The 16,139-nt window shown below is 28.8% G+C and overlaps 1 protein-coding gene across 1 annotated transcript; it reads left to right on the top strand.

The window, feature by feature from the left end:
• The first annotated feature begins 130 nt into the window (after positions 1–130).
• Positions 131–15,128, top strand: LOC123305992 (ADAM 17-like protease). Its single transcript, XM_044887852.1, has 13 exons — positions 131–162; positions 2,186–2,226; positions 2,295–2,534; positions 2,599–2,720; positions 3,314–3,452; positions 6,155–6,333; positions 7,404–7,601; positions 9,365–9,521; positions 11,870–12,105; positions 12,352–12,799; positions 12,873–12,988; positions 13,303–13,478; positions 14,848–15,128. Exons 1-13 carry the CDS (start codon positions 131–133, stop codon positions 15,089–15,091), a joined length of 2,328 nt encoding a protein of 775 aa, XP_044743787.1. The 3' UTR covers positions 15,092–15,128.
• The last annotated feature ends 1,011 nt before the right edge of the window (positions 15,129–16,139 follow it).

The raw sequence follows: 16,139 nt of genomic DNA, 5'->3' as shown, positions 1-16,139 counted from the left end.
GTTTTTTAGGTATATTTTGAATTTTATAAAGTACAATGTGAACACGTCAGATGATACGTTTATTTATATAATGTTGGTAAAAGTAAAATAAGGTTTGTTCAATATATATACAAAGGTTTCACTCATTGATATGGTATGTAACGACAAGCGACAAACGCATTAGTGAGAAAGAAGTCACATATGCTTACGTCGTAGGTAGAAACTAATATGGCTTCTGATTGATGCAACCAACGCACGCTTTAAAAGAGTGAAAGATAAATTAAGTGAAATCTTAATTAAAAAAGAGTTTGAGGATCCGTTACAACTCAAGGCCATTTCATTGACGCACGCGTTCGTGTTAGGCCGCAGAAACCAATAAGAAGTCTTGCTAAGTGCCATTTATGGCACGACTCGTGCCATACGTGTTTACTGACAATGGATTGGAGCTTTAAGTATCAACATAAGATTCTGTGTTTCAAGCTTTAATTTCAATTAAATTTGAATCACTTCAATAACTAGAAAGCGCAAGAGTCCAAGCAGTATTATTTTGATACCACACCATAAGTGTTAAAGGAAGCTACAATACATATTATTTAAAAAAGACATACATACTACTGTTAGATATAATTTATATAGTCATGTGTATTTTATATAGTGAAGGAATTGTAAATACATATACAAAATGGAGAAACAATCCAAAAAAATTATAAATAATAATATTTATTCGTTCTTTTTTTAAAAACATTGTTGTTCAAAACATGTTATACTTTCAGTAACAAAAAAAAAAAAAAAAAAACTTCAACTGAGATGTCAGTTAATAACATCCGTGTATTTTTATCTTAGCCGTGTATTTTTATTTATTTTTGCAAACTTGCAGGTCGGGCGTATGGGGTCTAAACAGTCCTTTTAATTATATAAAAGCTTTTGGTTATACAAGATAATCCATTTTAATTGATGTATCCAAATATATTCTAAAATACTTAACTGACAAAAAAATGTTTCGTTCAGAAATTATTCATATTAAAGTTGGACATCATATTCTAGCGTGGGATTTGATCTGCAATAAACTTAAAGTTTTTAAAATCGAATATTTTCGAAGAAAATGCGACTTATAAATCAGTCATTCATCAATTTAGACAAAAGTTATCAAGAATAATATAAGTCATTCGTCTATGTTCATAACTTTTTAGGCCTAGGAAAATTTTCAAGATCATTTGAAGATCAAAGTCGAATGATCGTGAAACTAGAATTGCAGAATATGGACGTGGGCAAATTCCTTCTTTTGCCGTTAACAACTTTTGGCTAAAGCCTAACAACTTTTGGCTAAAGCATTTTTCTGTAGCTGGCGTGTTTTCTTTCGATTAAATGCAATAGTGTCATATTTTAGAAGATATTTGGATCTATCGATTAAAATGGGTTACCTTGTATCGGCAGGGACCATAATAGGTGGAGGGAACTGCTAAATTGATCGCGCTAACTTATAAATTTCCAATAAATCATGCCTTTGTGACTAATTTTCAATTATTTTCATGAAAATGGTATAGGAAATATCAAAGTAAACTTGTTGTATTTGAAATTGTAAAAATAAGAGATGAAATTGTATAAATATTTTAAATGTAAATTAACATAATTACTTATTTAAATATTGTTAAAAAAAAAACAATAGTAATATAATTTAATAAAAAATATTATTAAATTTTCAATGTAAAGCATATAGGCAATAAATAGACTTATATGTCAGTCCATGCAACAATTATATTAATATAGTAGCTTGTCGTTACTATGGTAACTCCCTGAAATAAAAATAATACACGGAGCGAATAACGCATACCTACCTATACTATATCAATTATATTATCATTTGCCTGAATTTTTACAGCGTCGGGTTGAACAAACCATAACTTCCGATTGTCAAATCAAAAAGTGACAACAAAAGTTCACCAATACCAAGGTGACAAACGTCGATCAGATTTTTTGAAATTTGTTATCATCTAGTTCAAAAAGCAAATAAAACGTTTTTTATCTCTAATAATTATACAAATTAGTACCTAATTCATCTACTTTCAAGTACCTCACACAGTCACAAGTCTACCTGTAACATGTCCCCTTCTAATCGAAATAACCCTTTAAAAAGTAGATTTTATAAATTAAATGTATAATAATATTTAATTTTAATTGTAAATATGATTATAAATTGGTTGTTTAATTACATATTTTTAATTTGTTTAAGTTTTTTCTACGCTAATGGTAATAATATACCACATATAAAATTTAATACTTAATAATTTTGCGAACTTTTTGGACTTCTGTTAAAGGATCAATCCATAAAAATTTAAAGTATTTCGAGACATTACATGCAACACAATTTGAGCACAAAATTGTAAAACGTGGTGTTAAGCCCAGCTCGAACCCGTTTAATACGATTAAAGAAGTCAATTTTCGTGCATTTGGTAAAGATTTTCGAGTAATTTTAACACCTCGCAAAGATATTTTACATTCAAAATTTAAAGCGTACGCTGTTAATGGGGAAGGTGAAGAAACCACCATTCATTTAGGTATATACTAAATGGGATCAATTTAAGTTGTAAATATTATAACGATATATTTCTGATTCATTAGATCATGATAATTTTTTCCATGGTCGTTTATTTGGAGAAGTTGAGTCGCATGCTAGTGTTCATTTAGAAGATGGTTTAATAACTGCATCAATAGAGGCACCTGAAGAGATTTATCATATAGAGGTAGATTTTGCATACAATTTTTATATTTAAGGAGAATAGTACTGAAGTCAGCATACATTTTCTGGAATTATTTGTTGATAGTTGAAAATATGAATAGGCGAAATTATTAGGTAGTTCGCCAACACTAAGCAAGGATATGATAATGAGAGAGTTGCAATACTTAACTTATGGGTCTGGCAAATTTTAATTACCTCGACGGCTTAAAATAATGAATAATTCCTTTTTTTTTTTTGTTACTTCAATAGAAAGATAATTGACGATGAAGCTGTGCCAATTTCAAATTTCATTTGTGTTAGTTTACGTACGTGCCGCTTCATTTTGTTCCGGACAAAATTTTCTAGTATCTGAGAGCCTTCTCATTAAAATAAGAAAAAAACCAAATATTAATCAATTTTAAGTTGGTAGGGCAATTAAATTTTGTCTGGCCCATAATTTAATCAATGTAGCTTTCACAATATCGTCAATGCTCTGTGTTGTTGGACTACCTAATAACTACGCCTCAACAAATATTAAGCTTTGAAAAAATAATTTTGTAAAATTTATGTTGGTTCTGTTACTGTAAATAGTATTTATTTCATTTATTTTGTTTAAAGCCATCATGGAGACATTTGCCGGAGCTAGATAATAAAACGATGATTATTTATCGTACATCCGATGTGAAATTTAGTTGGGAAAATGCTGCTCCTGGGGATTTTGCTCCAAAAACATGTGGTTACATCAAAGAACCAACGGGTAAACTTTTTTTTATTTATAATGTTTGTAAAATATTTTAATTCACATTTAATATTTCCTTGTTCTTGTGTTAAATAACACTAATTTTTATACCCTGTATATATGACATATATATCAAGGTATACTAAATTTTGACCCAAGTTTGTAACCTTGATATATATGTCATATATACAGGGTATAAAAATTAGTGTTATTTAACACAAGAACAAAAAAATTGATGCTGAGTTTGTAAATGAACAACCTAGATCAATTGGATCTTACCCATCTTGTAAACCGTTAGAGATAGAACTAAAGTTTAAATGTAAAAACTGTTTCCTATAAAAAAATAAACAACTTTTGTATTGTTTTTCCGTGCGAGAGCAAATTAGTGCAAAACTTTGGTGTCATTCTCTCCAAAACTATAAAAGATAGAGAGATGAAAATCTGTAGGTAGCTAAACTAGTGAGCCTTGCAAAAGATTTTTTGAAGAAAAAACAACAAAGTTTTCTAAAAAATACTAAAAAAAATTTGCGAAAATTAGAACAAATACGGCGGCCGGTAAATTAGAAAGTATTTTCAACTTTTCTAATTTATAAAATAAAGTTAAAAAATTCGATTTTTTTATTAACACAGGCAAATTTGATCCGATCTTATTAGAATTTTTTTGAAACCCCCTAAGTTTGAGTCATTCTTTTCAGCTGTGATGTCAATTTTTCGATAGCTATCACTAATCCCTGGTGGAAAAAATATTTGAAGAAAGAATAAGAAATTCTGAAAAAGTCTTAGGAACTTTGAATTTCTCAACGTTTTCGGACTAGTCTAATTCAGAGTTATTTAGAGTTCTTAATACTTTTTTAAAGTTTCCTAAGACTTATTAAGAGATTTTTTCAAATATTTTTTCCACCAGGGATGTACTTAATTCCGGGACCAGGACTCCACATTGTTGAAACCTATTAGAGCTTGGTTAATTTTGATCGCAAATTTGAAAAGTATGACTCAAATTTTGTAGGATTACATACTTGGTTGATGAAAATTGGATAAAATTTGGATGTGATAAAGCAAAATTAAATTTTATATAATGTAATATATTTTATATAATATATAATGTATAAAAACTTGGGACGCAACTTAATATACTATTTATATTTCATATATACATGGTATAAAAACTTAATATACTATGTATATTTCATATATACATGGTATAAAAACTTGGGACGAAACTTAATATACTATGTATATTTCATATATACATGGTATAAAAAGAAAAATTATGAAGTATTGAATAATTAATTTTGATAGAAATAAACTAAGCTCTCGACTCAAGCTCAAATTGAATATTTAATAAATTTTTTTTTTTGAATGCCAATAATAATTATTTAATAATTTATTTTTAATCTATCAAAAATCACTAATTAGTCAGTCTGAGTCAGATTCGAGTGGTTTTAATTTTTTGTTACAATTGTTCTGATTGGCTGCCTATTTTAATTAAAAGCTAATTATCCGTGCATCGAATAAAAAAATGAAAGAGGAATTTCGTCTTAGAATTTTATTTTCTATACGATGCAACAAAAGCCTGTGGTATTTACGGGACACCCTGAATACTAAATAAATAAATATTAGTAATCAAGTATACACATTGATAATTGGTACAATTTTGGTATTCGCTCCGTGCGTGAGTTTCGTTTCCATGGTAACGATACACTACTTTAATTATAGAATTGTATGGATGCATATATAATTGTATGGATTGCATTCAAGACTTACATTTAAAATTTAATATTCTTGTCTCACAAATTTAAATAAATAATTATGATAATTTACATTTGAAAAATAATATTTGTTCAATTTGATTTCTTATTTTCACAATTTTTAATGCATTAAGTTTAATTAATTCGTGTTTTTCAATAATTTTAATTTGACATTTCTATTACATTAACATGTAAAGAATTGCAAATTAGTCATAACAGCCCCCTTTAACTCCAAAATTTTTCACTTAAAGCGCTGGCATCGATTTTATTGTCCCTACCATGACTACGCACACAACGATATTCACACAGTGCCGATTATTCTGTTACATTATACATACATGCATGTCACACATATATAACTGTTATTCTCATACAATACTATACAATTTGCGCTCTTATCGATCTTATGTGTAAGCAGTGATGTTTACGAAAAAATGTTTCAAACCAAAGTTGTTTATTTTTTTATAAGGAAAATTTTTTACATTAAAATTTTTGTTCTTTCTCTAACGGTTTACAAAATGGGTGCTACGGACCCAAGACCCAATTCACGTATGATGCTCATTTACGATCCTGACCTCACTTTTTACTTCCTCAGCACGCTATAAAAATTTCAGCTTGATATCTCTTTTCGTTTTTGAGTAATCGTGATGATAAACGGACAGACGACAGACAGACAGACAGACAGGCAGACAACCGAAAATGGACTAATTAGGTGATTCTATGAACACATATACCAAAATTTTTTTCGTAGCATCAATATTTTTAAGCATTACAAACTTGGGACTAAACTTAATATACTATGTATATTTCATATATACATGGTATAAAAATCCCTTTTGAAAAAATAAACAACTTTTTGATACATTTTCATTAACTCTTTAGATCTGTTAAAAATTCAGCTTAAAGTATACATTATTATCTCTAAAGAATTAATTTAATTTCTTAAAAATGTCATATCTACGCAATTTTTAGATGACGAAATAACAGTAGAAGATGAAGACGGCTTTCACGATTCGAATCGATATAAAAGACAAATCGATCAGTATGAGTATACACCAACGAAGACTCGATGTCCTTTATTACTTGTGGCCGATTATCGATTTTTCCAAGAGATGGGGGCATCTAACACAAAAACTACTATTAACTATTTGGTAAGCATCTAATACAATTTTTATTTACAAAAAGAATTGCTGTTCTAATAATAAATTAAAAAAGCGCAAGACATATGATTAAGCTTTGAAGTTTTACTATCCGCCGTGACGTCATATCCTTCTTATCAATAAAAATCATTTTCAGAAATGTTTGTCTGCGCATCACTTCGAAGGGGCTGCACCTTTTTGGCTATTTTTTTTTATATTTGTTATTGCTAGGAGAAAGTTCCCTATTTGGCTATTTTTTTTACATTTGTTTTTGTCAGGAGAGGGCTTTTATTATATAAATTAATTGAAAAACTGATGGAAACAGTTGAAAAATTGAAAAAACGTCCGCTCACTGAAATTAAGCAACAGATCAGTACTTGCATGGGAGATCACATGTGCTGTCGCCTTTTTATTATTTATTTTTATAATAATTTATATATTTGCTAAAATGTTTGTAAAAGTTGATAATTTTGTATAATAATTGCGAGCTGTGGAACCAAGAGACTCTGGAAATTTTTCAAGAGATAAAAGTAAAATTTGTGTTTAACGAGCCGGCTAAACGGAGCGAAACATAATGAATTGGAAACTACGCTTAATTTAGATAAATAATCGCTTTGTAATCAAATAAATTGCTTTACGCTCTGCTGATTTCAAAAGAACTTGGTAGATCAGTTTTTTTGAGGGATGGAGTGAATCGAAATAAACATATTGTAATGTTCGGGTTTTAAATCAAAATAAATTTAACTGACAAACGTATAATTAGAAAAATACATTTGGACAAATGTATTTATTTACTTATATTATACTACTTACATTATGGTTTTATAATAAAGGTTCTTTTTCACTTGAAATGTAGTTTTTCTCACTCAGGATTTCGGTGGAATTTGAATCAGAAATTAAACGGAGCTATTTTCCACATGGAATGTTTAGTATTTTATTCGGCATATTTATCTACACTTTTTGATTTAGTAGTCCGAAAGAGAAGCTCGGGTTTCATAACCGAGTATAAAATAAACGCATATGCTCATTTGCAAAAAAATAAAAGATTAACTTTTCCGTTAATTTCGTTTTTTTTTTTTTAGATTAGTTTAATTGATCGCGTACATAAAATTTATAATGACACAACATGGCAAGATCGGGCAGATCAAACAGATGGCTTTAAAGGAATGGGCTTTGTTATTAAGAAAATTGTTGTACACAGTGAACCAACTCGAGTACGAGGTGGCGAAGCACATTATAATATGGTGCGAGAAAAATGGGATGTACGAAATTTATTAGAGGTATGTTAAAATTTTAAATGTTTATAAGATAATTCAAATCTCTGACAGGACCTTTAACTATGGAATGTAAATTAATTAACTATTTTCCAAGTTGTTCAATGCGATCTTATTTAACCGTATTTAATGTCTTATAAATTAATTGTAAAAAAACTTTATATGGCGTTTTTCTCTTTTTCACTAACAATTAATTTTCTGTTATATATATACAGGTGACCCATTTTAATGGGAGCAATTTTAAAAAAAGGGGTTTAGGACATAATTTTTGTCATTTGGAGGGGGAAATACAATCCGATATCAAATGTTTTATAAGTAGACGGTTGCATGGTCAAATGAAGATCTACTTAATTTTTTTTTATGGCAATCTATATTATGTTAGGAAATTCGATTTCCTTGGTAAAAAATTGGAAACCTTTGTTTGAAACATTTTTTCTAGACTTAATTTTTAGTCTCAGAAAACTAACAAAATTAGAATTTTATTTAATTATTTATCGATTTTTCTAATTTTACTTTTAGAATACCAATACTTTTTGTTATAAATTTTCTTAAAAAATAATTAAATTAAAATAATCTTTAAAAAAAAAATTCCTATATCCATGAAATAATCGATTTTTTTTAATTTGTAAGAACAATAACAAAATAAATTTCCAAATAACAGAAAATTTTTTCATTCTTAAAGTATCGAAAATTTAAAATAATCTATTTAAAAAAATTATAAATTCTGAATTTGTTAGTTTTCTCAAATAAAAGTTTCATAATTTTTAGCAAGAAAACCGATGTTAAAAAAATATGGCTGACGATAATGCATGGAATGTATTTTTGAGATTGGCATAGTCTCAATATTTGTGAAGGACAAAACGCCTTTTTCATTTTTTATTCAAATACATTTTAATAAAATTCATTTTTATTGCTCGCATTTTCGATCGTTAAAAAATTTAAGGATGGCTGTAAAAGAAATCACCACAATATAGTATTTTCATACTATGTAAATATGAAATATACATGGTATATTAAGTTTAGTCCCAAGTTTTTAACGCTTAAAAATATTGATGTCACGAAAAAAATTTTGGTATAGGTGTCCATACAATCATCTAATTAGTCCATTTTCAGTTGCTCGTCCGTCCGTCCGTCTGTGAACATTCAAAAACAAAAAAAGATATCAAGCTGATTTTTACAGCGCACTCAGGACGTAAAAAGTGAGGTCGAGTTCGTAAATGAATAACATAGGTCAATTGGGTCTTAGGTCCGTAGAACCCATCTTGTAAACCGTTAGAGATAGAATAAAAGTTTAAATATAAAAAATGTTCCTTATCAAAAAATAAACAACTCTTATACGAAACATTTTTTTGTAAACATCACTGTTTACGCACGAGGGCACACTATAGATGCAAATTTTATAGTATGTATAAATATGGGATTATCAGTTATGTATCTGAGACATGTATAGGTATATGTGTAATGTGATAGACTAATCAACACTGTCTATACAAGGTATTTCAACAGTTAACTCAGTCAATTGTTTGTTTTCACTTGTTCTAAATAATTATGTTTTATGCTTGGTATAATAAAGCCACATACGAAGTTATATTCGCATGTTAGACTATATTAAATTTTAATATCAATAGAAATGAAGTCTTCGGAAAATTGTTTCATCCGGGTATTCTGATTTTTTCCTAAAGTGATTGGATTTCATTAAGGTTACTTATGATTTGTTAAAACTCTGTTTAGAATAGAATATTCTGTTTTCAAAATTAATTTCAATTTAGGTATTCTCACATTCGAATGGCACTTATGACGATGAAATATGTTTAAAACATTTATTTACACATCAAACATTCAATGCACGTGGCTCAACAATTTTAGGATTAGCGTATATGGCATCATCAAGATACAATTCGTATGGCGGAATATGCTCAAATACGGGTTAATTATTTTATTTTTTTTAAATAAAACTAACAAATTAATTAATTAACTAACAACTACTTATTTGTACAATTTCTTTTATCTTTTCAAAAAAGGAAATTTTTGTAGCATTAGTTTATCATTACATAGCCGAAAAGTCGTTCAAAATCGGCCCTAGTTGGATCCGTGAATAAAGTATAAAATTATATTTATGTGATTGTATCTTTATCGTATAGTGGTTAAAACTGACCAGTCTTATAGCATCTTAGTGAATAGCACAAGTCAGCCGATCCTTTCCAAAGAGTATTTTTCATTAATCGGTATAAAAGATGAGATCTACGCCAAATTAACGGAAATACTTTCAAATTTTATTTTCAAAAAAAATATTTTTTTGTTTGATGAGTCTCAGTTTGGTAGTTTTTTCTTGCCACTAAGATTTATCCACGAGTGTATGATTCTGCAGAATGACACCAAACAAATCGCTTCAAAGTACATATGATAGAACTTGATTCCTCATAACTAAGTTACAGCAATCTGATTATTATGATTACTCGTTTCATATACATAGGGTGTACAGTGATGACACTGCATTCGAACAATAAAGTAATATAAATAGTATTAGTCTAAATTATTAATTATTTTAATTTAGACCAATAACTGCATTACATCTAAGCATATTATGCTTCATTATGGTGAGATATCTCTATTTCCATAGACTTGTTTGGTATTAATAAGTGATAAAAAAAATAGCGTTTTTCGATGGTTGCGCATTACTTATATGTTATAGCGTATAGTCAATAAATTAAACAACATCATAATTTCAGCCACATTGAGACTTAACCAGTTTACAATGAGTAACCTAGTTTAAGTTAATACAAGTTGAGTTAGCACGGGTTGGCCTTCTTTGGTAGCTCACATTAGAAGGGAGATTATAATCATATTAGTCAGATAATAATATGGCTGAAATTAAATGTGGATCCAATATATAAACTGTAATATAATATTTCAGAAATCGATATGAGAGACAAAACATGCTCTAAATTAAAGGAAATATTTCATATTTTTTGCTATCTATGTTATTACCGTCTGGCATGTAAGCCGTATAACCAACTATCATTTCGAAGCTCATTTCTGCTCAAAACCAAAATGAATCATAATTGAAAAGAAAATATATAATATTACCTTATTAATTTAACTAACTGCATGTAATCTAATGTTATTTTTGTAAGAAACGCACGTACTGTAAATTAAAACTTTACTGACAATTTTATTAACAAATTTCTTTAAGGTATTCAGCCGGGAGTTTACACACAAAGATTTCTGTTTAGCACATTTATTTACTGATCTCAAATTTGAAGGTGGAATATTAGGTTTGGCATATGTTGGCTCACCGCGACGTAATTCTGTTGGGGGTATTTGTACCCCAGGTACAAAATTTAATCAATAAAATTTTCATTTTGTTTCATGTATTTTTTTCGTTGTGTTGCGTTAATTTACGTTGTTTTTGCCTTTTATGTTCTTATTAGCTTGGTGTTTGTTTATATGTTTTTAAATATTGAAAAGTCGATCTATTTTATTCATAAAACTCATAAAACCTAGAAAAGCAAAGTAATTTTTTTTAATAGCAAAAATGTGTACAATTTTACCATTCATTATCATTGAATATTAAAACCAACTATGTGGTCCAAGTCCTAGTTATAACAACAGGATTTCATCAAATGGTAGATAATATTAAAATAATGGCAATTTCTTGATGAAATTGCAACCAGGAAATACTTTGTAGATACTGGGTGTTGAAATAAGTATGAAGTAAGGATACTTCATGATTTAAGATTTTTATTAAGGATACTTCATAGGGCTTATGGTTATTAATTACGAAAACCAACGGTATAGATATGGTTTGCCATTACCCTGTTTCGAGAAAAAAATCTCTACCCCACAGACTTTAGAATTTATTGCAAATACTATAATATCATGCAATGTCTCATGCGTGGAGCATTGAGTGTCAAATTTTCAATTTTTCCAAGCAGCCGTTTTGGCAATATTCACAATAATATCGAAGCGGGGAATAATACAGGCCGGTATTGAGAAATTATTAATAATTTAACGATATCTACCATTTGAAGAAGTTCTACTGTAATAACTACCGTTGTTAATTTCGCTGTTAAGGACTGCCGTTTTTAATTTCTTATATATTCGTCAGAAAAGAAGTACTAACCATTATTTTTATCGTACACTGTCCAATTTACACAACCTTCTGAGTAAGCATTAGAAAACCGTGCAGTATTTTAAATCGACTTTTCAGCAATTTTTTAAATTTTATTTGTTTTATATCTTGAATAAATGAAATAATTATATTATTTTTCTAGAATATTTTAAAAATGGATATACATTATATTTGAATAGTGGTTTAAGTTCAAGTCGAAATCATTATGGACAACGTGTTATAACACGTGAGGCGGATTTAGTTACAGCACACGAATTTGGTCATAATTGGGGATCTGAACATGATCCTGATATACCAGAATGTTCACCAGCTGCCTCACACGGTGGCTCTTATTTAATGTATACGTACAGTGTTAGTGGATACGATGTCAATAATAAAGTAAGTCACATATAATCAATGTAGCGTTAAGGCAAATTTAATTAGAAAATTCAGGAGGGAAGTAAGCTAAATTCTCTCTCTAGTAAAGGCTAATACTCTTAAAATAAAACAAATAAATTAAATTTAAACATTGTGTTTTTACGCTAAAAATAACAAAAATCATCTAAGATGGTTAATAATATACTAATGTCAATCCATGTTGATAAACACCCATAGAATATTTTTCATTAAGAACTACTTTTTTAGCGTTTCTCACCATGTAGCCTACGCTCAATTCGTAAAGTACTACAAGCGAAATCCGGCCGTTGTTTCTCTGAACCCGAAGAGAGTTTCTGTGGTAATTTACGTGTCGAAGGTGATGAAGAATGCGATGCCGGTTTACTGGGAACCGAAGATAATGATTTATGTTGTGACAAAAATTGTAAATTACGTCAAGTTAAAAAAGCTGTATGTAGTGATAAAAATTCTCCGTGTTGCCAAGACTGCAAATATATGAGTGCTGGAGTAAAATGTCGTGATGCTCAACATGCTACATGTGAAAAAGAGGCCGTTTGTAGTGGGACAAGTGCCGAATGTCCTCCTTCACCGCACATGGCTGATGGCACGCCATGTTTAGAACGGGGACAATGTCATGATGGTAAATGTATACCTTATTGTGAGACACAAGGTTTACAAAGCTGTATGTGTGATATTAGTAAGTATAAATCGATGTTTTGAACTGATTATGTACAATTTTATGAAATTTATGATAATATTTATTTTTTTAGTTGAAGAAGCTTGTAAGCGATGTTGTCGTACGCGTGTTAATGATACCTGTTTTCCAGTTGATCCACAAGATATATTACCAGATGGTACACCCTGTTTTCAGGGATTTTGTAATAAGGTAAAACTAGTTAAATCCCTACGAATTTTTCGCGTTTTTAATCTTTAAATATATACTTTCTTTGAGGAGTTTTTTAAGTGTGTATAAACTTGAAAATCCATGATTTATCGCCATAAAAAGAGGGACTCCCTTGCAACTAGTCAAATTTACTTACCAATATTCAATCTCCTAGCTCAATTTGAAAGGGCTGGAAATCCCCACACCCCCCATTTCTTCATGTTAACCTTCGATAAGTGGATAAATCTACATTTTCGGAGAAAATATGATTACAAATGAGTGCGTCTACTTAATCAATTTTTTTTTTTAATTTTTAGGGTCAATGCGAGAAAACTGTACAAGATGTTGTAGAACGATTTTGGGATATCATTGAAGATATAAATATTAACAAAGTATTATTATTTTTACGGGATAATATTGTTGGAACAGTGATTTTAGTCACCGCCATTATTTGGATACCAGCAAGCTGTATTATCAACTACGTTGATAAAAGGTGATAAAATGTGTATTAGTATTTCCCAAAAATCCTGCGATGGAATTTTGGCGTCCCATATCTCTAAAATTCATTTTGTTAGTCATAAAAATAGAAAATCAATTTTAAATCAAAGATTTTCAATAAATTATCAAAATTTTTAACTCTCTGTTTAATGTGTTTGTGAAAATTTTCTTCTAAAATAGAAATTATTTTATAAATTAACAAATACAAATTACTTAAAACTAGTTTAGTGATTTTGGTGAAATGGCATATTTATATTATTTTAATGACATAGTTCATTATTTATTGACTTCGCAAAATTTGACATTTGCTTGCGATAAATATTAGACGATCGTCGTGAGTCGACTCACATACGCACAAGCTATAAAATAAAGATTTTTAAAGTGCAAATAGAGAAATTATATTGTGATTATGAAAGAATGTTTCAAACAAAAGTTGTTTGTTTTAAAAAATATTTTCAGATTTCTAGATCTTACAATTTTCAAAGGCCAATTGTTAAAATTTCTTCATTATCCGATAACGGCTATTAAGGATTATTTAATTAAGTTAAATTTGAATGAAATTGAAAATAAGGAATTAAGACTTTCACGGTTTTTTATTGCAGGTATCGTTCAATAGGTTATTAAAGAAGAAAAACCATTAAATGTTAGGGTGGAAATTGAAAATAGGGGTGAAAAAGCACCCTATTTGGATTTTTCTAAATATCTCGTAAACTAAGCAAAATTTCAAGAAATTTGATATAAAATTTTTAGCACAGAATTAAATTTTACATCGGATTAGTATTTATCAAAAATAAAAAAAAAATTTTCATGCCAAAACAGTTTTTCTTTTTTGTCTGTATCTTTTTTTTTTTTGGCAGAGATACGTATAGGGAATGTAGCAGACAAAAGAAAGTAGATTAAATTTCTTTTTTGTTTTTGGTTAAAAATTGACCGAGATATAGTCATTTCAACCAGGCTTTTTTCGCATTTTATTGTAAAAATTATTGTTTCACTCAATGAAAAAAAGTATTTTACGTTTATGGTAAAAGGAATATGGAAGAATGGTACTAAATTTCCTCAATAATGTTATCAAACGTAATATCGATACCATCGTCGATATCTTCAATAATGTCATCTTCTGCAATATCACCTCCTTTTACATAGTCACAGTTAATCCCCATGCATTGTTTACAAAAAATTTAGCAGCTAATTTGCAATTTTCTACTACCACAGCTAGCATGGCATACAATAACTTATTTTTCGACAAACTTTCATAATTTTTAGACAACCTTTAGCTCCTCAACAACGTAAAAAGTTAACTGGAATTCCAGTAAAAATATTACACTTGTATTTTGAATGTTTCATTTATTTATTTTTAAAATTAGGGATTACGATGACATCTTGATAAAGATTACTTTTTTTTTCATTGATAGAAGAGCGAAAGATGAAGAAAGATATTGGGATTGGAAACATAGATCTGATTTAATACATCCATCGGATCCACATCGAATTATTTATGTACAAGCGAATACGAGTAGTGCAACAAACAAACCGCGTCGACAATCTTCGCAACAATTACATCCGCAACAAATACATTCAATGCAAATGCAAAATTTACAACAACAATAAGTTAATTAATTATTTTGCGTTCTGTATTTATTTTTAAATAATGAAGGTTTCTACTGTATTTTATTGAAGTATTATTATTTTTAAGTATTATTTGGATGGTTGTTTTTAATTTTTAATAAAACATTTTTAACTATGTCTGGAATTTTATTAATTTTATAAATTTTAAAGAAACCTAAATCTTTTTTATTAATATAAATAATGTAAGACAAAAAAATACAGTGTGTAGAACACACTAGACAATCTCTACAAATAAAACTAAAGTTGTATGAGACTTTGTGGTTCTTCGTATGTGATATTTTCTTACATAATCTGTCAATAACGAACGATTTAAACAACAACCGAATGTAAGGCGCAGCTACGCGGCAAGAGGGACTAGTGTAAAATATCTTAATATTAAGGGAATTTATTTTGCTTTTTTTCTATTTTAAAAATCTATTTCACGTGGTATAATATGTTTTATACTTTCTTATCAGTCAGATTATTATCTATCAGTCAGAATTTATAAAAATGTTGGGTTGATGATTTGATGAGATTTTAGGATTTACTATCAGCTCAGCATCATTTGATTCTTCTCGAAACGAGTCACAAAATCTGATACTTGACTCTTTTTATAGATTTGTAGGGTGTATAATTTCAGCGGAGAATTCTCCAAATTTTGGCCTAGTCATATAAAAGTTAGCATCAATTACTAAATTGAAGCTGTTAGGGAAAATTGAAACAATTCACGAATAAAATTTTAATAATTTTGAATGGTTTTAAATCGTTCGAATATTTTGGAAATGTTTTAAAAAGAAATTCAAAAATTTAAATCGTTCTATATCATTATGGAACGGTTCTATATCATTTTAAATCGTTTTTAATCGTAGAAGATAATTTAAAACTATTAAAAATGATTGAACGATTTTAATATTATGAGGCCAAAACGGATCTATTTTTTTAATGTCAAAACTTAGTATCTCACACTGGTATGTAATAAACATAAATATATAGGTAAAACGATGGCACGAGGATGAAGTTAATTGGACCATCTCACATGGTTTAGAAATGA

Source organism: Chrysoperla carnea, chromosome 1 (genome assembly GCF_905475395.1).
Source record: "Chrysoperla carnea chromosome 1, inChrCarn1.1, whole genome shotgun sequence".
In the NCBI taxonomy this organism is placed as follows: Eukaryota; Metazoa; Arthropoda; class Insecta; order Neuroptera; family Chrysopidae; genus Chrysoperla; species Chrysoperla carnea.
This window is presented reverse-complemented; position numbering and strand designations above follow the sequence as displayed.

Excerpts from the sequence above, each read along its gene's own strand:
- LOC123305992 (XM_044887852.1), top strand. The coding sequence starts at position 131 with ATGGTATGTAACGACAAGCGACAAACGCATTA. Across the intron at positions 12,800-12,872 it reads AAGCTGTATGTGTGATATTA|TTGAAGAAGCTTGTAAGCGA; the intron begins GTAAGTATAAAT and ends TTATTTTTTTAG. Across the intron at positions 12,989-13,302 it reads TTCAGGGATTTTGTAATAAG|GGTCAATGCGAGAAAACTGT; the intron begins GTAAAACTAGTT and ends TTTAATTTTTAG.